The 21093-nt window shown below is 25.6% G+C and overlaps 1 protein-coding gene across 1 annotated transcript in view; it reads left to right on the forward strand.

Moving 5' to 3' along the window:
• The first annotated feature begins 260 nt into the window (after positions 1–260).
• LOC136971388 (netrin-1-like) overlaps positions 261–21093 on the forward strand; it is a 42755-nt gene continuing 21922 nt past the window's right edge. Inside the window, exons 1-12 of the mRNA XM_067265833.1 lie at positions 261–293; positions 3263–3407; positions 5192–5272; positions 9020–9123; positions 10633–10781; positions 13506–13595; positions 13765–13875; positions 14983–15092; positions 15159–15197; positions 17736–17846; positions 17918–18032; positions 19447–19522. Coding sequence (XP_067121934.1) covers positions 3272–3407; positions 5192–5272; positions 9020–9123; positions 10633–10781; positions 13506–13595; positions 13765–13875; positions 14983–15092; positions 15159–15197; positions 17736–17846; positions 17918–18032; positions 19447–19522 — 1122 coding nt within the window. The 5' untranslated portion in view covers positions 261–293; positions 3263–3271. The remainder of the gene's footprint in view (positions 294–3262; positions 3408–5191; positions 5273–9019; positions 9124–10632; positions 10782–13505; positions 13596–13764; positions 13876–14982; positions 15093–15158; positions 15198–17735; positions 17847–17917; positions 18033–19446; positions 19523–21093) is intronic.

Genomic DNA, 21093 nt, shown 5'->3' on the forward strand with positions numbered 1-21093 from the left:
ATCAATACGAATAGTTTAATTAAATCTCTTTATTTCGTTTAAACGTAGAAGTTGGATGAAAGTAGCGTTTATACAAGAATTAAAACGAAGTTGTGAGTAGTTTAATGCTTTTACTCAGTCTTATTTAATGTGAATTAATATAAAACTCATGATTTAATTCTATATCAATCTCTGTATTAACGAGGATATTAAAGTTTGTTTTGCTTTTATAAGTAATTATAACATTCTTCATTTATTAGGAAATTTGGAAAATCAACGAGGTCAAAACCCTTCATAACCCTTCTACAAAAGCGGTAAAAGTATATGAATGAAATCAATATCATTTTAAAGCTTGGAACGTTTATCTATTTTTCTACATAATCACCATTTCGATTGTTGCATTTTTGTAGGTGCTGTAGCAGTTTTTGTATGCCCATGTCATACCTGCTCACCGCTACGTTGCGGGTCCCATCTTGTGCACACCTTCCGATATTGCAACTTTTCCGTTAAAATCCTATGAATTGTGCTTGGGGAAGGCCCAATAACCAAAATGCAGAGATCATTCGGAATGATTCGCCAATCTTCACTCATGGTTTGCTCGACCTTTGCGACTGTCTCGTCGGAAATTGACGGTCTCTCGCTTCTTTCTTCGTCTTACGAATTTCGGTACGATTGGCTGCAAACTCCCCATACCACTTGAAGATGTTTTTGACATCTATTCACGACTCGCCACACACTTCTGTCAATTGGCAATGAATTTTGATCGGTTTAACACGATGTGGCAAAAAGCTGGTATGACGTGGGCATACAAAAATTGCCACAGCGCGTACAAAAATGCATCGATTGAAATGGCGATTATGTAGACAAATAGATAAATGTTCAAGTTTTAAAATGATATGAATTTTATTTTTGTATAAACGTTTCTTTGTATTTAAAAAATTAGACTTACTTTTGGGATTACCCTCATATATTTAGATATAATATTTGTATTGACAAATATAATTTGTCAATACAAAATAGTAACTGGCCACACAAAAGCAATCATTGCTCTTGCTGGGTATGGACAGGCAATCCTCACATTTACTTGGCAGCAATTGCTTTGTTCTTATATTTGTTTTTAGCACTCATTTTTCATTAGGTATGTGCAATGCTGTTTTTTTCCCCGAAATTCTGTTAGGCATGCTCAATCATGTCAGAAAGCATGGACATTATCCACATTGACTCTACTATATCTCTAAAATGAAGTCATGGATCCCCCATTTTTTTATTGTTTTTTTTTTTTTGATTCCTCATCACAAGTAATGGAAAATGGTAAAGCTTAATCAAATTTTGAGAATGAACAATTCTGCAAGCCACATAGAAGAGGCTTTGCTAACACTTTTTTGCTTCAATAAAAAGAGATCATTGTGATGATCACTCTACAGCATGGAAATGCTATTATTTAAGCAAATAAGATTCTGAAATGTTTTGAATATCTCTTGAATTGGTTAAAGGTATTTTATGATAACAGTTTTCATAAATTTCTAGTTTTAAGTTTAAACTGGTAGAATGACATATTTGAGTGTCTGCTTGAAATTTTCGTTGGAGATGCTGGTTTTCAAAAGTTTTATTTGTTTTTAAATTTTTTGTTCTTTAAATATTGTTAATATGCTTACATCCCTCTAAAGAGGAATGATAAACTGAAAAATACTAGGATAAATGTTAAATATTTTTTAGCTACAATTAAGGCAATATGTTGATTAATTTTTATTGACATGTTAAATGCATTTGAGATAAATTATATACAAAAATATACATGCAAATGCAAGTATTAAATCAAACAACAGCAATGATACTACACCAGAGTAAAGTAGAAAGAAACATACCACTGAGCCTGTTACTGGTGTGCATCTTCTAATAAACAGACCGTTACAAACTCTTTTGAACTCTCAGGTTCTTCTTCAGGTAACTAATAACTCCTGAACGAATGTGATTCAAATTATATTCAATTGGAATACCAATCAGAACTCTATCGCGTGGATATTGATAACGTCATTTGGGCATGCGCCCCTTTAACCGCTGTAGATTATCGTAAGTTTTTGTCTATGAGCACCTGCCAGACTGTTGACAGAGTGATTTCATCCTTATGGTTAATGCAATTACCATCTTTGAGTGTAGCCATGCAGATGTAAATAGCTTCTTGCCATCTAAGATGGTCTGAGGTGTAGATGGCTAGAGCAGTGGTGGTCCTCGCATGTATGCCATGATGAGAGAGAGATGCCTGGTCTGCATAGGATCCACCAAAGTTCCCTAAAGTGAGAACGAAAGAACACAGCAGATATCCTACATGTGAGGACCACCACTGCTCTAGTCATCTACATCTCAGACCCAGGCGTAGAACCAATGTTCAATCAAGCAAAGGTGGTCCACACTATGCAACACGTACACCATCTTAGATGACTAGAGGCTATTTACCTCTGCATAGCTACACTCAAAGATGGTAATTGCATTAACCATAAGGATGAAATCACTCTGTCAACAGCTAGCAGGTGCTTGTAGAGAAGAACTTACAATAATCTACAGCGGTTAAAGGGATGCATGCCCGAATGACGTTATCAATATCCACGTGATAGAGTTCTGACTGGTATTCCAATTGAATTTAATTTGAATTGCATTCGTTCATGAGTTATTAGTTACCTGAAGAAGAACCTAAGAGTTCGAAAATGTTCGTAACAGTCTGTTTATTAGAAGACGCATGCACCGGTACAGGCTCAGTGGTATGTTTGTTTTTTCAAGTATTGAATTTTTAAAAAAATGCTTACACAACTCAAAATAAATTATTTACCAGTTGAATGTTGTATGGTTTTTTCAGAGTTGAATGTAAGATTTTGAGTTGTTTAAAGTTGTTCTTTCTGCAATCTGCATTTTCTAACTGATAATTTTTATCCTCTAAACATTTAATGAACAGATTCAATGCTTTTTTTTGTTGTCCTTAGGCATTCAGATCCAGTTCATGTAAATTTACTCACTAATGCACAAATGGTGTTGTTTATAGGACTGTATTTATGAAATATTCTTAAATTTTTCTCTATTATCATTAAATTTCATTTCTTTTATGTATGTAGTGCTGCAGCATGTTAACACAAAAATATATTCATTAATATCCATAAGAGTATAAAATATTTTAAAACAAACATCAATTAAGCCATTTACATTTATATATTATTTTATACTAAGTTTAAAATATATGTAAATATTTTTATAAATATTAATAAATAAGTTTTTAAAAATTATTATTACATAGGATTAAATCATGTCTACTGAAAATATTCCTAAGAAAAGGATTTGTGTTGTTGTTCTTGATGATTTTGGAAGAAGCCCAAGAATGCAGTTTCATGCACTTTCATTGGCTGACAATAATTTCATTGTTGATGTTGTATGTTACAGAGGTAATGGAAATATTTATAGGATAATATTTGTTTATAATTAGTTAAGATTGTGATTTTCCAATTAACCTTCTTCATTTTCTGGCTCCAAAAGAACATCACTGGATCTTTCTTGAAGTTTATATACTCATTTGTATAAAAAAAATAAAACAAGCTTATTTACAATATATGTGTAAACTTGACCTAAGAATTTAACATTCATAACTACAATATTTTGGGAGGGAACCAGGAAATATAATACTCTTACATTTTTGAAACACATTGTTCACTCAATTCTTTTTCTAATTGAAATGTATTAACTACCAATCTCTCTGTTAAGATTAACTTATGGCTGTAATGTCTTATCTATTTCTGTCAAGAGCCCAATTAGTTTCCTAATGGTATGGTACATTACATAAATGAAGGTTTGGTTAGTGCCAGGCCTGGATTTTACGCAGGCAATAAGTAACAAAAATTTGTTAATGAATCAAAACCTGAATTCATTACAACATATAAGAATGAAAAATCTATTTATCCTTCTAAGCCCAAATATGTACAATAATGAATTACAGTTAGCAAGAATTCAAAATATAATAAAAAGATATTTTATCAAATTCAAAAAACAAATATATACAAGAACTTTCCTACACTTGGTGACTTAAAAATTAAATTATAATTATCTCCACAAAACTGACAAGCAAAATTATGAAATTGAAAACTATCGAAAATTCACAAAGAAATCTTACAAATTAAAGTTGCCTAACCATCATCAACAAACTTCTATGTTGTCAATGGAACTTGAAAGCCACTTTAACCTTGCTTGATTCTTAGCATCATCTCATTCAATCCTGAGCTTCACCTCCTCCTTATAGTGCAGTTGTGGTGACATTACATGATTACACCCACTCGACCCTATTTACATAAGTGGCTAACATTCATTTAATTCTAGTAGTCTTTTTTTTTTTTAAGTTGTGTCATTGCCCTTACATTTAATCTTTTAATTTTCTGTTGTGCCTTTTGGTGACAATTTGGGGCAGGCAATCATTCTTTTAACTTCCCGTGTAAGTCTTCCCCTGAGATGTCATTTCTGGGTTTGATGACATAATTGGTTGCCACCAGGCATCATCATAGTAAGGTGAGTTTTAATTTTAAAATTTTGCCCAAGTGAGGTGCAGTAGTCTATCCTTAATGAAATAAAATGCTCCAAAATGAATAGAATAATGAACTGAATATAATCCCCAAACAAAATAAAATGGTTTGGTATTGACTCTTTTCATAGCTGCTACTTTTTCTAAAACCACCACTCATTAAGCTTAGATCAACCTGTTTTTAACATTAAGTGCATGGTGTTTACAGACTCTTTTTATTAATAGCATACTGCATATCCTACTGAGTTTTAGTAAGATAAATGACAATACTACAGAGACCTGAAGTAAATTTTGGTTCTTTTTTAATTGTGATATCTCACTTGAAATTTGTTATGTATGATATATGTTGTTTACTTTTAATTAAAAACAAGTTTCCCTTAATGATTATTGGACTTTTTCTTTCCTTTTTATGAGGAGGTGTTAAATTATTATATGCATTTAATTAGATCTGGAAACATAAGTGTATTAATGATTATAAATTTATAAACTGAAATATAATTCATATTTTGATTATATACTTGCTATTCTACTAATAATATTTTTGTTATTATTAATAAAATATACACATTAAACATTGTTATAAATTATTTAGTCTATATATTGCAAATATATGTTTTTAAATATATACATATAGATAATTTTGATTTATATGTTTAACAGATTCTATTCCTTATGAGCAAGTAATGAATAATTCAAGTATTCATCAGCACATCCTTAAAGAACCTCCAAAGTTTGGACAATGTAAGATTTATCATTTCAAGAATATAAAATTTGCATTAATTTACTTTCTAATATTGTTAAGATTGATTAATATGTGATGATGTATTTTTAATTTAATTTTTTTATTAGATGATACTTATACTTTTTAATTAGGTAAATTTTATAATATCAAATTAAATTGTTATGCTAATTCCTGTGATTGAAATAAGTGTATATATTTTCTAGTTTTCTGACCCACTTAACCTTTTTCCACAAGAAAATTATTTCCATTGTCTGTTTATTACAATGAAAATATTCAAAAAGAATTACAGTAGTGAACCGAAAATTGGAATCAATTGGAGACTGGGGTTGTTCAGATTAGGGATTTGTTCCGATTACAGATTATGTACAAAAAAAATATATTAACCTGTCCGATGTTCAAATTTTTCTCCATTGTGTGTTGCTTCATGTTGAATTTTCGTCAATTTTAAGCGTAACGAAAATTTTTATAATAATAATCGAGGCTATCGTATCATTAAAATTTATTTCTGCATTTTGTACAAACAAAATAAATATATTGAAGAATATAAAAACATGAAAATTATACTTTAGAAGTAAATTTAGTATCAAAAACGTTCGATTCAGCACGACACAGTCCGACTGAAAATCGTGCCGATTACCGGCGATTCCAATTACCGGGGTTCCGATTTACGAGTCTCTACTGTATGTTGATTTTATAAATCATTTATTTGATATAACTTATATTAATGATTTCATTTTCAGTAGAATCATTAAACACCAAATTTGAACCAAAATTTCAAATGAAAACTAGTGAAATATATCCCAGTTTTTGGAAATATATGTAAATAATCTCTGGTGCATATGAGATTATAAAAATCAATATAAACAATTACTTATAATTTAAACTTAGAAAAATTATTTAAAAAATTTACTTGACAGATAATACATAAAATGTGTCCTTAATCTTTGTCCTTTTTCATGCACATGAAGAATTTTTTTATAAATTTTACTTATTGTCCTAGCAATTTTTTTATCAAATTAATTTTCAATATGTTTTGATTTTTTAAAATTAAGTAGATAATAGGAAATAACTTTTTCTTTGAAAAAAGAAACAAATGAATAAGTAAATATTAAAGTTAAAATATTTCAATGGCCAGTTTGATAACCTAAAAATGTTAATCAAATAAAACATTAATAAGTGTAGTAAATTTTCAAAAATATAAACCATATTGAATATAATAACTGAATAAATGATTTATTTAGTAAAAATAGAACTTTAAACTTGTGTAGTTTCATCACAGTTTATGTTACAGTTGCCTTAGATATGAAATTATTTCCATAAACACATTTTGTTTATTCTCAGTATGGTAGAATAACAAGGAAAATGTCTCAACCTGTTAAAAATGAATTGCAATAAAATATTATAATTCCAAACTATCAGTAAGATTTACTTACCATCATGCTTAATATTAGACTTACTGTTTTGAAGTAAATACATTACATATTTATATATATTATAAACAATGTATTAATAAAATATCATGAAATATCAGACATTATTTTAAAATGCAGGCATAAATAAAAATCAGAAAAGGAAAAATTTGTTCAATGTAGAGGAAACAAACAGCATACATACATTCTGTATGGAATCTACAGAAGTATTAGTTATTTAATAATACTCTAGTATGAGAATTGATGTAATTAAGGAACTTCCTTTCTATACAAATTCTGGAATTTGCAAAGAAACCTTTGATTGATCATTTGATCATTCATGGAACAAACTTATCTATAAGCTTCTGCAATAATTTCATGCTTGTTATTTACTTATTCTAGGCCAAAGAATCTTCATACTTAAACATATGATACTTAATACATGTCTTTTTTATATGCCAAATGATTGCCGGATTAAATCCAGCAATTGTTTGGCATATTACTAAAAAGTATCGGGCTTTGAAATGTTAATGTGTCTTTTTATATTTATTTATATTGTTCTTATTGATTTCTTTTTATAGTTTTTGCATGCTTATATGTATTTTTTACTCCATCACTTTTATCCTTGTGATATCTATGTATTTTTTTATGTTTGCCTATTTGTTTTGTTGTTGTTATATTTTATTTGAGCCCATATGTATTGTATGAGGAAATGGTAATCTTTTGCATTATTAGCATTACTCATAGTCAGTGTAATAAATAAATAGCAAATATAAAGTGTTAAAAATTAAAAAAATGCAATCCTACTTAAATATACAAATTAGTATTATTTGTTTTACAATATACTTTTATATTGTAACAATTTATATGATTTACTGGTGAACTTCATAATGTTATCAGATCTTCGAATTAAAATCAGAAAATATTAGGAAAATTTGATATAATGTTTTTTCAACATTCATTTTCGATAGCTTACCTAAAGCGATTATAAAGAGAGTCTACTGTATTTCATACTTATAATTAATTCATAATTTAAAGATATTTTCCGTGACATAAAATAACTTTAATATATCAATAATTCATACTTACATTGTTTGTAAATTTCAGTTGTTTTTTATACTCAAGGATTTAAAGCATGTGAACAAAGATATCAAATTACAAGATCAATTGCAGATATTTTCTACAGAATTTTTATAATCTTTTTGAAAATAAAAAAGTTTACATAAGTTCCTTTATAAAAAATATAGTTACCAAACACTAAAAGAAAATAGTTATAGGCATAATAAAAGAGAAATATTATATTTTGATCATAAAATCTTCAATATTAATGCAAAGTTTTCTTTTTTTATGTTTAAATCTAGTAGAAAATAAATATGAAAACATTTTAATGAAGTTCCTAAAATACAATTATTACCAATTTTGGATGAAGTATTGCTGAATTTTTATTTTCAATGGAGATTTTTAATGGCTGTATTTATTTTAATGTAAATAAAATCAAATAATTATATATTAATATTTTACAAAATGTTGAAACTAATATTTCAAATACTATAGTGGAGATAACATAGACTTACCACACTGCTACTGGTAACATCAAAATGACACTTCTATCATGCAATTACTGGTATTCATTTTGGTACAGTACATAAGATCCTCATCAGCCATACATGAAAATATATAGATATTTGTTGTAAAACAAATTTGCAGAGAAATTGATGTTAATTACAATCTACAATTTAAAACATACCTGTTTAAGAGTTATTTCCACTCACACTGCACAGTACCTAATGTGAATTATAATTGTGACCTGCTATTATCAAGAGATTTTCTTTTTAGATATTGTTGGCCTGTTTATAATGTAATCCTTGTGATACTGTGTAGTGTGAATGGAAATAAATCTGGAACAGGTATGTTTTAAATTGTAGATTGTAATTAATGTCAATTTCTCTGCAAATTTGTTCTACAACAGATATCTATATATTTTTATATATGGCTGATGATTTTATGTACCAAAATGAATACCAGTAATAAAGTTGCATTCTGATGATAGAAGTGCCATTTTGATGTCACCAGTAGCAGTATGATAAGTCTCTGTTATCTCTACTATAGTAATTGAGTTATTAGTTTCAACAATTTTTGAGACAAGAAACTCTCTTATAATATTTATAAAATGTATTTAAGAATTTGATAGATAATTTTGGAATAAATCAAATTCTTTATATATTCATTCTATATGATTTAGTAAATATATATATTTCATTGAATATTTATTTACATATGTATAGAAAACTTGATATTTTTAAAGATTCTAAGTTTTGAAATATTTTTCTTAATTAGGCATTCCACAGTTTTTTGTATATATGCTGAAAGTTTTATGGCAGTTCCTTGTACTTTTGAATATGCTAATTTCATTACCAAAACCCTCATGTGTTTTTATTCAGGTATTGTATTTTTAAGATTTTTAAATTATATATATATATATGTATATAAATGAAATATAGTTTCAGTTAAAAAAAATAGAATAAAACACAATTTCTAAGTTCAATTTTTAAGAATTTTATTATGAATTTTATCTGTAATCAGTGTGTAGTGTGGAAGAGAAAAAAAACTACTATCAAAGCAACAAAATGTTTAAGTTAAAAAATGTTTTTTAAGATATTTCATTTCATTATCAACTGTAACATCACATGATATGAATTTGTTTCATGAGAATTTCAAAATTCTAAACACTTTAAAGTTAGTACAATTCTAAAATTCCAAATCAATTTAAAATATAAAATTGACAGTCTTTAATTTATTAAATTATTTAAATTTGTTTAAATTAAAAATTTTTTTTTGGAAAATCATATGCACTTAAGCATAATATCTTAACTAAATTTAAAATTGTTTGATATTTTAGAATGTTTGATTGAATTTCGGGACATTTGTATAAAATATTTTTTTCTGGAAGCTGATATTTAGAAATATCCAAAAATATTTCTAAATTTAATTAATTTGATGTTTTTATAGTGGTTTATCTATCTCATATATATAAGATATTTCTAAATACTGATTCTTATAATACCTTTTCATTTTAAATTAATAAAAATCCTAATTGTTTTGCCGAAGTAACTTTGAGTTGATTTGAATGAAATTTTAGTTTTATATATAACTTATAAAAATATATAGCTTGTGTTATCAATGTTTCATGTTGTTGCAATGAAATAAAAGGTTAGGGATTTCAGGTTTTTATAATTACATACATTTGGTTTTTAATTAATTTTATTCACGTTTTAGTTTATTGAAGTTGCAGTACAATTCACTTTTCTCTTTTTAACTTGTTTTGTAATTAGATAGAATGAAGTATATTTTAAAAATGAAATTAAGTATTTAATTATTTAAGTGATTTATTTGAGTATAAGGTAACTGTGCATTTGAGAGTGTAATTTGGTTTAAGATTTATATTACATTAATTTTGTAAATAATTACTAGTAATTTGAATAACATCAAAAATCAGTTTAAAACATATATGATACATAACTATTAATGATACAACTTAATTTAAATCATGTTGCCTTTAAAATACAAACTGAGAAGAGGCTTGTAACTTGTGATACATTTCTGTATTGATTAAAGTAATAAATGCAAATACTTTTCATACAGATCAAATTGATCTAAATTTCTTTGAATAGTTAATTCTGTAAAATTACAGCAATTTTGATTAGAAGAATTCCACAGAATTCTTGTTATGTTAAATGTCTACAACTTGATATTATTTTATGTATTTTAATTGCAAATTTTAAACTTTATCGTACATTCCATTGAAGATAAATTTGTTACGATGTTATATTAAACAGTTACATTTTTCAAAATTGTAAATTAGATACAAAAAAATAATTAACACATTTTGTAACTACTGTTATTGTTTTTTTTAATAAAATTTATATTCAAATGTCTTTTTTGTTTTTCAGAATCCTCCATCAATACCAACCTTACCAGTAGTTTGGCTTTATTGTTGCTTTTTTGAAATAAAATGGATTATTGATTGGCATAACTATGGACATACTATATTGAGATTAAAACATGGACCTGATCATATTTTAGTAAAAATTTATCTTTGGTAAATGATAATTTCAATTATATACCATTCATATGTAATTCATAATATGTAGAGATATTTTAATTTAAATCTTGAAAAAAATATTAACAAATTTAAAATTACAGAATGGTTTAATCTGCTCATTTCTACCATAGTGTTTAAAATGATAATTTTGAACTCATACCTCAAAACAAAAAAAAAACCTTTAAAATGCAGCCTTTTTATTTGTTTTTCCAAACGTTTTTGGCCATTTTGAACGGCCTTCCTCAGAAAAATCGAATGATTCTGATTCCTATAATGAACTTTGTTTTGGAATGTTTAAATGTTTGAATTTTCTTATCTAGTGTGCAGGCTTGTACAAAAAGGAATAACAATGTATACTGGTTAGTTGTACCAATATATACATTCCATATACAAGACAAACCAGGAAGGATTAGCAATAAACTACAGAGTCAAGTAAAGTCTCAGCAGTGTGGAGAGCGGGCATAATATGATAACTTTAGTACGAAAAAAGGAACAAATAGTAGAGAAATAGGTACAATAGTGGCCTACTTTTTATTAGCAGTTGTGTTAATGTATTTATGTAATCATTTATTTTATTTATTTATTTATTTATTCATTCACGTATTATATATATGTAGAGTTTATGTGTATATTGGTACAACTAACCAGTAGAGATTGTTATTCATTTCTTGTATGAGCCTGCACACTAGATAAGAAAATTCAAACATTTAAACATTTCAAAACAAAGTTTATTATAGGAATCAGAATCATTTGATTTTTCTGTTCCTGAGGAAGACCATTCAAAATGGCTGAAAATGTTTGGAAAAGTGAATAAAAAGGCTGCATTTTAAAGGATTTTTGTTTTGAGGTATGAGTTTTATTTAAGTGCAATTACAGAAGAATGATAATTTTGTTTAAATGAAATTGTAAAATGAAACTTTTTAGATGATGCTTAATAAAAAAAAAAGTGTATAAACATAGAAAATAACATTTCTACAGATAAATTTTATATTTTTACTATTAAAGTATCTATACAATTTCTAATAAAATATCACTGATGTTCAGTTTGCCTAGATAAAAATACCATTAATACTAAATGAAAAAATTAAGATAAATGTTAAAAATGTTTTAATATTTTTACATTTTTAATTAATTTTTCTTATGTAAAATTACTAAAATACAAAATTAAATAGTTCAGTCACATTTAAATTTGAATAAGCATGTTTCATAGGAAAATTTTAATAATTAAAGAATTTCAACTTCTTTTATTTGTGAGGATTTTCTCTGCTAACATAGCAAAAGAAGATTATTCTTGTAAATGAGAGTTTTATTGACTCTGTGCTATTTATTATTAGTATATAATGTAAGACATGGCTTTATTGATCAAAACATAAGTGTAGAGGCCTGATGATCGGCTTATTATGTGTGTTTACAAACTTTTGAACTTTTAATTCAAGGGAAACATTAATTTGTTTCATAAAGTCAGAAAGAGTGAAGAAATTAGAAGATTTAAATGTCAATCTTTTTTTCTAAAGAATGTTTTGTTTTTTAGAATATGTAAAATCTTGATACTTGAATCTGTTTTTCTATGTTTTTGTCTTGTTACTGAATGATTCTTTTTCATTGTATATTAAATTTAATTCATCTCAGCATAATCTCATTTGCCATTAATTTTTACTTCAGCCCAGTCTTATTTTCTTTATAATTAAACAAGAAGTATTTTCCTACCACTTTTTCTTCTGACATCCATTTTCATTATGGCAAATTTTTAATAATAATGTTGGTTAGATTATCTGGAAAATTAAACAGATTTATCATGTTATTAATATAAATAAATTTTTGGCTCATATTCTGATTATTGAAGTAGTGTCTCACAGCAGTATGGTAAAGAATTCAGCTTTGTATTTAAGTATAGCATTAGAAAATCAAAGCAAAATACAGTAGAGCATCGATTATCCGAATCAGTTGGGGACCGGAGCTCGGAAAATTCATTTTTCGGATAACTGATTATGTATGAAAAAATATATCAACCTATCCCATGTTGAAATTTGTTCAAATCCTTACATATCCTTAAGTACCCTCTCATGGTCGCGCCAGTGCTGCCAGCTAAAACACACGTGCCAACAAAAATAATATTGATGTAGCCCAAGACAGCCAAAGATTGCAGCGCCACAGCATTATCGGAAATTTAAATTTGCCAACTGGAAAGCTTTCGGTTAATTGATGTTTCGGTTTGATCAACATTCGGATAATCAATGGTCTACTGTAGTTTGTCTCCTAAACACAAATATTTAAATTATTTTATTAGAAATTAAAGAATCTAAATAATATGTAAAAATAAGATGTTAGCTTTATATTAGAGTGAGATTAAATTGGTATCTATAGAATTATTGTTATTTTACTTAACAATAATATTATAGATTCTAAATTAAATTTATCTTGAAATCATAGTTTTACATTATTTATAATTTTTTTAAATACAAAGAATATCAGAAAATATCATTATTGATAAAAAAAAAATAAAATAGAAGAAACTATTTTTAAACATTAAAATTATATATTATTTTATTGAACTAAGGCAATACTTTTCTTTCACTTTTTTCAATTAATATATGATATAATTGATATTTTGAATGTATAAATTTTTTTACATTATTATTATTTAATATGAAATAGCTTTAATTCTTCTAAACATTTCATTTGTAATATATTATAAAATTGAAGATATTTTTTAACTTCTAGGGCTGAATTTTATTTTGGAAGAAAAGCCACATACAATTTTTGTGTTACTGAAGCCATGAAAAATGACTTGCTTCAGAACTGGAATATAAGGTAAGAAAACACTCATGACAATGCATTATTAAGACTTAATTTTTGTTTTTTTAATGATTTGTTTTAAATGAGATTTATATTTTGTGTAATTTTTGAAACAAATCTATAAATTTGTTTTCTCAATATCTCTATTTATTTAAATGTTTAATAAAATAACTTTTGTTTTTAGAGCTGAGGTATTGTATGATAGACCAGCTCCAATGTTTCAACCAACCAATTTACAAGACAAACATTCCTTACTGCTCAAACTAGAGAATGACTATCCTATCTTAAAATCATGGTAAGTATTTAATCAATTTAGTCATTTAAAGACATAAATACAACAGTATATGCTTTGTTACTTTTAGATACAATACATTTTTAGTACACAAATATTAAATGTTCTGTCTGTTTACAACTTTTTCTATTTCTACAAGTTTTCTATTGATATTGCATATATTTTAACAATACAGTTTCTTGATTATTTTAATAACTTTTATATAACTTTAATATTTTATCCACATTAACTCTTTGTTTTACTTCATTTGTAAGGAAAAAAATATTCATCTTAGTGATCACAGCTTGCAAATAGTAATAAATACAAGTATGTTCTTTGGATCCCTTTTGATTTTCTATCTTTGTTGCTAATTTTTTGCCTGAAATATTATATTTTAGGCAACTAATACACTTATGTCAATAAATAGACACTAATGCCATTTTTTGTGTGTCCCTCAAACAGTGTGAGCCCTCATATAATAAGTTTTAACTGCTCCTTTTTTTTTTCATTATTTAGGGACTTTTTTAGAAATAACTTTTACAATATACATTTGTATTATATCATATATTATATTACTTTAAATTTTATAAAATATTAAGTATTGTACTGTCCAAAAGAACTTTACTCTTATAAGAAATTTATGGATTCTAAATTATAAATTATATTTTCATTTTAAATGAAAAGGACTATCAAAACAAAAAAGTTATTTTTTATTCCTATTATTACATATTTTGATTAGGTTTACAAAATTTGTAAACCTGTAAGTTATTTTTTGTTTTGATGAGAAACATCCTTTAATCATATTTCTACAAAATATATTAAAGGTCTTTTGAATTAATTTACTAAATATGAAAATCATTGATTCAGTTCCCATATTTGATTAAGAATTTTCCATTTTAAGTATGTGTTGATTTAATTAGATTGATAGTTTACATTGTAAAGAATTTTGATTATTCTGAGCAAATCATTACTGAGACATCTGATTAAAAACAGAAACTTTTTTACCGAAATTTGATCAGTTACAAATAATACAAATGGATCTATAAAAAAGTTAAATTTTCTACTGTATATTATCATTTTCAGCAGATTAAATAATTTAAAACATATTAATTTAATGGCATTTTTTGTTAGGGGAATTGCTACAACAAATGAACAAACTAATTTTACAGAAATTATTGATGGGACTGTGAATGAAAAATCTAATAGGCCAGCACTTATTGTCAGTAGTACAAGTTGGACAGGTAAAACAGACTTAAATATTTAATCTTTTTGCTTTAATAATTATTTAATATTTATTATAATTACAGAAGATGAAGATTTTGATATTCTTCTAGAAGCACTACAAGGTATTATTTTATTTCTGATCCTTTTACTTAATGCTTATTATAAAAAACCTTTAAAAATATTTATTTTAAAAATATTCAAACATTAATATTTAAAAAATCCAGCAACAAGTTGCATAACTTTTCTGACTGTTATGAGATTTTATTTAAAAAATAATTTTTATATTATTAATTATAATAAAAAGGTAAAAGCCTTAATTTGAGGGTATAGCTGAGTTTTTAAAAATATAAATGCTAATGATGATTAAAATTTTCATTAAGTCTGATCCTAACTGAGATAGGCCTATGACATGACTTCCTTCTATCTCCCCACCCCTCAAACTTTAACCACTGAAATTTAATAGCATCAATGCTCCTTATGTACAAATTACCATGCCAAATTTCATTTCTTAATTTTTACCTCATTTTGAAATATTAAACAAAATAGATGCCAACACACACACACATAAATTTCAAATTTTTTCCTGTTTTTTACTTTTTTAGGTTCAGGGAGTCTCAAAATGTTGCAAAATGCCTAGAGGGTCAATTTTAACATGATTCCAATACCTTCCTGTATTATATTCATAACAGCCAGGAAAGTAAAAATATGTATAAATATGACAAATTAATTCTATATTTATCATTTTTTATTGCTGTTTACTTTGTTTTAAACTCAATTTTTATTGAATTATATAAAAATTTAGTTATTATTTTATAACAAATTTTATCATTTTTTATTAAGTAATTAATTTTCTGGTATTCAATTTTCATTTTCAATACTTATAATGTTTCTAGTTTTAATAGTATTAATCTGTTTATATCTAGTATATTGAAAAAAGTTGAATTCATTTATTATATGAGTAATACAAACTTAAATTTTAAAACATAACTATATGTGAAAAATTTATGAAAATTTCTCTCTCTCTCCCTCTCTCTCTCCTCTCTCTCAATGTTATTAAAATACAGATATACTTCACACAAAGTTGTATACAGCCCAATAAAGGATTGAAAACATTTGTACAAAAAAATTTTGCTAGAATCAAATGAATATGTCAATTGATACTTTTCAAATATATTTTCTCTGTATTATTTTATCATATGATCAAAATAAACTTGATTTTAATAACTTTGCTATTAGAGAAGGAAGTAGAGCCATGTGTGAAAGAACATTGATAGATTTATCACTTTAGCTGTTATTTTTGGATCCAGTTCAAAATTCCAACAATAAAAATTCTGATGTTCAAAATCATAACATGATAAAAAACCAAACAGGTCAAAATCCTAACAGAATCAGAAGATTGACAGGTCCAAATCCCTACTGGATCAAAAACTTGACAAGTGAAATCTTATCAGATGAAAATTTGACATGCTATAAAATCACCAGTTATCAAAATTCATGCAAACAAATTTCTGTTTGTGTAATGAGCCAGTGTCAGACCATTGCAAAAAATTTTTTTATTAATTAATGTTTTGTTTTATATTGAAATCACAACAATTTCAAATTAAAAAAATTACTTGTTTTTGAAATTTTTTATTTTATTTTATTTATTGATGAGAGAAATGAAAAGATGAAACTAATCAATTTTAAGATGGTTATAGCTTGAAAACAATTTATTTTCTTGAATATAAGTGAATTGAAATTCAAAAATTATTATAAAATTAATAGTTAATCAATTAACTGTTAAAATTTTGATTGTTCTAAGGAAAATTTGAATGTGGTTGAAGTGCACATCTCATCAATAGAAAGTGGTAGCATAAAGCTACAGATGTACAAAAATAGATTCAGAAATATTAGTACATAATAATACATTACATTAATATATAATACTATATAATTAATTATTGTAAAGCAAACTTTATTTGTTTGGCACAGAGAACAGACTATTAGAGCAACTAATAAACATTTGTTGAGTTAAATTTCTTGTATGCTCGCTTTTGTTTAAATTATACAAAACTGTCAATAGGAAGTTCCTTGAGATTGCAAAAATTTATTGATAAAAGTTTTCTGTGGTTGAAGAATACTTAGGAACATGACAATATTAGGCTTTTGATTGTGATCACATTTTGATTCTGTTGGAATTTTGACTTGTAGAACTTTTGATTTTGTCAGGTTTTTGATCAAATCTGATTATTTTTATTTTTGATATATATATATCTAGAAGGGAAGTTTTAGTTGTTGCCTCCATACATCTAAATGTGCTTTGATTTATGTTGTTGCTGTGTACTTCTAGTTGTTAAAGTAATAAATTAACATCAAATCTTAAGGAATTTACACTATTAATTACACTACTAAATAAAACTTTGTTTTAAAGCTTTTTTGTTTGTTGAAGTTACAGAATATGATTTATGATATTCTATGATAAATTTATTTTAAGATCACAGAATATAAAGTAACAATATTAATTAATTAATTTATATATCTGATATAGAATATGAAAGTGCTGCAGTTCAAAATAACAGTTTACCAAACATTGTGTGTGTATTGTGACAGGTATTTTGAAATTTTTTTACTTATAGAGCTTAATACATTGAAAAGTATTTAAAAATTTGTTTCATTTTCAGGCAAGGGTCCTCTTCAATTTCAGTTTTTAAGTCTAATTACCAAAAAGAATTTTCAGCATGTTGTTATTATAACACCATGGTTGGCAGCTGAGGATTATCCAAAATTGTTAGGTAGTTGAAATAAAATAAATTGAATAATTGTTTTTGATTTTAAGTAATTAATTAAGTTAAAACTGTTTCAGGAAGTGCGGATCTGGGTGTGTGTTTACATATCTCATCAAGTGGTTTAGATCTTCCGATGAAGATTGTTGATATGTTTGGATGTAAATTACCTGTTTGTGCTGTTAGCTATAAGTGGTAAATGACTTCAATAAGTTTATTTTTATCATAAGAATTTATAATGAACTTTCTCACTAAAATAAAATGTACATATTTTCCTGTTTTTTATTTGTAAAGTATTTTTAATAGCTTATTAACTATTACTTAATACATTCATTTTTAAAGATTTTTGTTACAAATGATTAAATTTTATTTAAAGATTAGAAATTTTCTTAAATTGATGATGATAACTTTTATGTTTCAAATCAGTCTATTATAAATTATGACTTAATATCTGATAAACAGAATTTTGCCATAATATGGATACATTTTCTTTGATTATGTTAACAGCAAAAATAAAATAATCTGTTGAAAATATGTTGTAAATTAAACAAACTTTTAAATTTCAAAGTTATGTGTAAGTTATTGATTATTTAATCAGAATTTATTTTTTGAATGCAAAGTATATTTGTCATAATAACTCTCTTAAAATTCTATGAAACATATCTATTCATAAGAAAATCTTTCATGAATATTAATAAACAGAAATTTGTATAATTTATATATTACATTTCTGTCAAATATTAAGAAATTAAAATAGGTAGAATGTTATATGAAATAGCAGTTTAGCTTCTTTTGATTTTTAGTTTTTTTAGTTGTATAGTTATTTCTGTATAAAATTAAGTAAATTGATTCAGTCCAAAAACTCTTTATTCTTTTGACACAAAGAACCTTGTACAATCATGTCTTACTACTCATGACTTTATTACACTAACAGTAAATGTTATAGAAGTCTTCTCAACCCTGGATTGTTCACAGATTAAAATTTTCCAATCATTGACCTCTTGGGAAACAGCTATCTGTAGTGATATTAACGACATGTGCATTACAAACTATTATCTTATTTAGGTTCATTAGACTAATGACCATACCTGACAAATTTTTTATGCTAGTGTCAAATGATAAGAATTACAATACTTATATTGATAGTTCACAAGATGCTAGTTAATGATAATTACAGCAAGAGAATCAATAGATATGCATACTTATATAAAATGATAGAATTTTAGAAAATACCAGATTTTAAAAAAATACATTCTACATCAATATTCTTTTAAAAATATCTGAAGAATTATTTATTTATATAGTTTAAAAAGTAATATAATTAATGTAATATTTTGTTGAAATTGATAAATTTCTTAAATTCATATCAATTTAGCATTGTATGCAGGTTTCTAATTGTAACCATTAATTATAACATAGAAAAGGTTATAATTTTTGTTATCAAATCCAAAATATCATGCTTATACTCTTCATAATAATTGTAAATGATTATCAGACAAATCAGACAGATGTATGATTAGTATATTTCATTGTCTTTGCACATTAGTTAAGATAATTTCTATTTTTTAATAATAAAATTCATTTTTAAGTTTAAACATTTGTTTTACAGCCTAGATGAATTAGTGAAAGTTGGAGAAAATGGACTAATGTTCAAAGATGCCAAAGAATTAGCTTCTCAACTTCAGGTATGATTAATAATAAATATAAAGTAAATTCATAAACATGTTATAAAATAATTATAAAATTAATAAATTAATTACAAAAATAAAATTATTTAAATATTAAAATTATTAAATAATAATGAATTATTTAGAAGAAAATTATTATAGTTTACCACTCTATAATTTTGTTTTAAAAATCGACTGTTGTGTATATTATGATAAATGTTACTTGAGCTTTTAAAATATGATGAAAAAAAAGTGTGCTATTTTTGTATTAAAAAAATCATTTTTTCACCTTAAACTCTGAAAATTCACCTATTATAAGCAATGAAAAAGATATTCTGCTTAAATATATAACTTATAAAATGCCTGCTTATCAGGGACAGAAAGATTTGAAATACAAGAAAATTTTGTATACAGTTGCAAATAAGCATTTATTCTTTTTGAACCAAGAGATTGAATCAATCTCTCTAATTTCATCCACAGTATAATAAGTCCAGTTAATAGATTATAGTCATAATAGACTAATATTGATTTTTTTAAAATATTCTGTTGTTTAATATAGTCAAATTGATTGATTAATTGTATTATAAAATTGAGAAATTATAATTTTAAAATATTTCTGTAAATATACATTGCTTTGATAGTTGTGATTTGTTACAGACTATTCTGTTAACAAATATTTTGAAGAATTTTTTCTGTAGGATTTTTTTGCATTGAAATTTTTTTGAATGTAAAAATTTAACAAATGTGCTGATAGAAAGTATAATAATTTTTGTGGTAAAACAAGAGTAATCTGATTTGCTAAGGTTAGTTATTGAGAACAGCATGAATAATAACCAAAAATAATCATAGTGATTTGTACAATTAAATGAATATTCCCGAATGAAGGGCAGAATGTTCACAGAAAATAGAAAAACATGGATAAACCAACAGGTATTTCTTAGAGGGAAAGAAAGTCTGGACACGGTCCTCAGAAACTTCTAGAAGCTTTCGTTCACATTTTTCCACCTAGATGGCATCATTTTGTTTACGTAAAACAGTTTTCAAACAAAAAAATTTTCTGTGGTTGGCACCAATTTTGTATTAATAAAAAGGAAAAAGCTGCTGCATAGATAATTTATAAACCAGATAATCCACATAATTAGGAGTACACTGTATATAAAATGAATGCGCATCCTGTTTGTATAATACTTATAACTTTAAGAAAATTTATTTGGAGAATAAAGAATTTTTATAATAGGTATCAATTTAGATCAATAAATTTATTTTTATGGCATATTTATAAAGGATTTACAAACGAAATGATAGTGACAATATTGTCAATTTATAGACATCAATTCTTAAATAAAACTTTCCAAAGTAATGTCAGATGTTAAAAATGAATTCATATACAAAGGGAGCCACTGAAATAAGATAGGAATTTGTCAGTCATGTGTTTTGTCATTGTGATGATGGTTTTCTTTTTTTTTAATATTGAATGTTTAAATCTATCAAATAAATATTTTTCTATAACTAAATTTTTAGAGTTATAAAAATTAATGAAGGAAAAGATCATTCATTCCTGATATAACAGATATAAATTGAACACTATT

The sequence above is a fragment of the Centruroides vittatus genome, unplaced genomic scaffold (genome assembly GCF_030686945.1).
Source record: "Centruroides vittatus isolate TY-2023 unplaced genomic scaffold, ASM3068694v2 contig_250, whole genome shotgun sequence".
In the NCBI taxonomy this organism is placed as follows: domain Eukaryota; kingdom Metazoa; phylum Arthropoda; class Arachnida; order Scorpiones; family Buthidae; genus Centruroides; species Centruroides vittatus.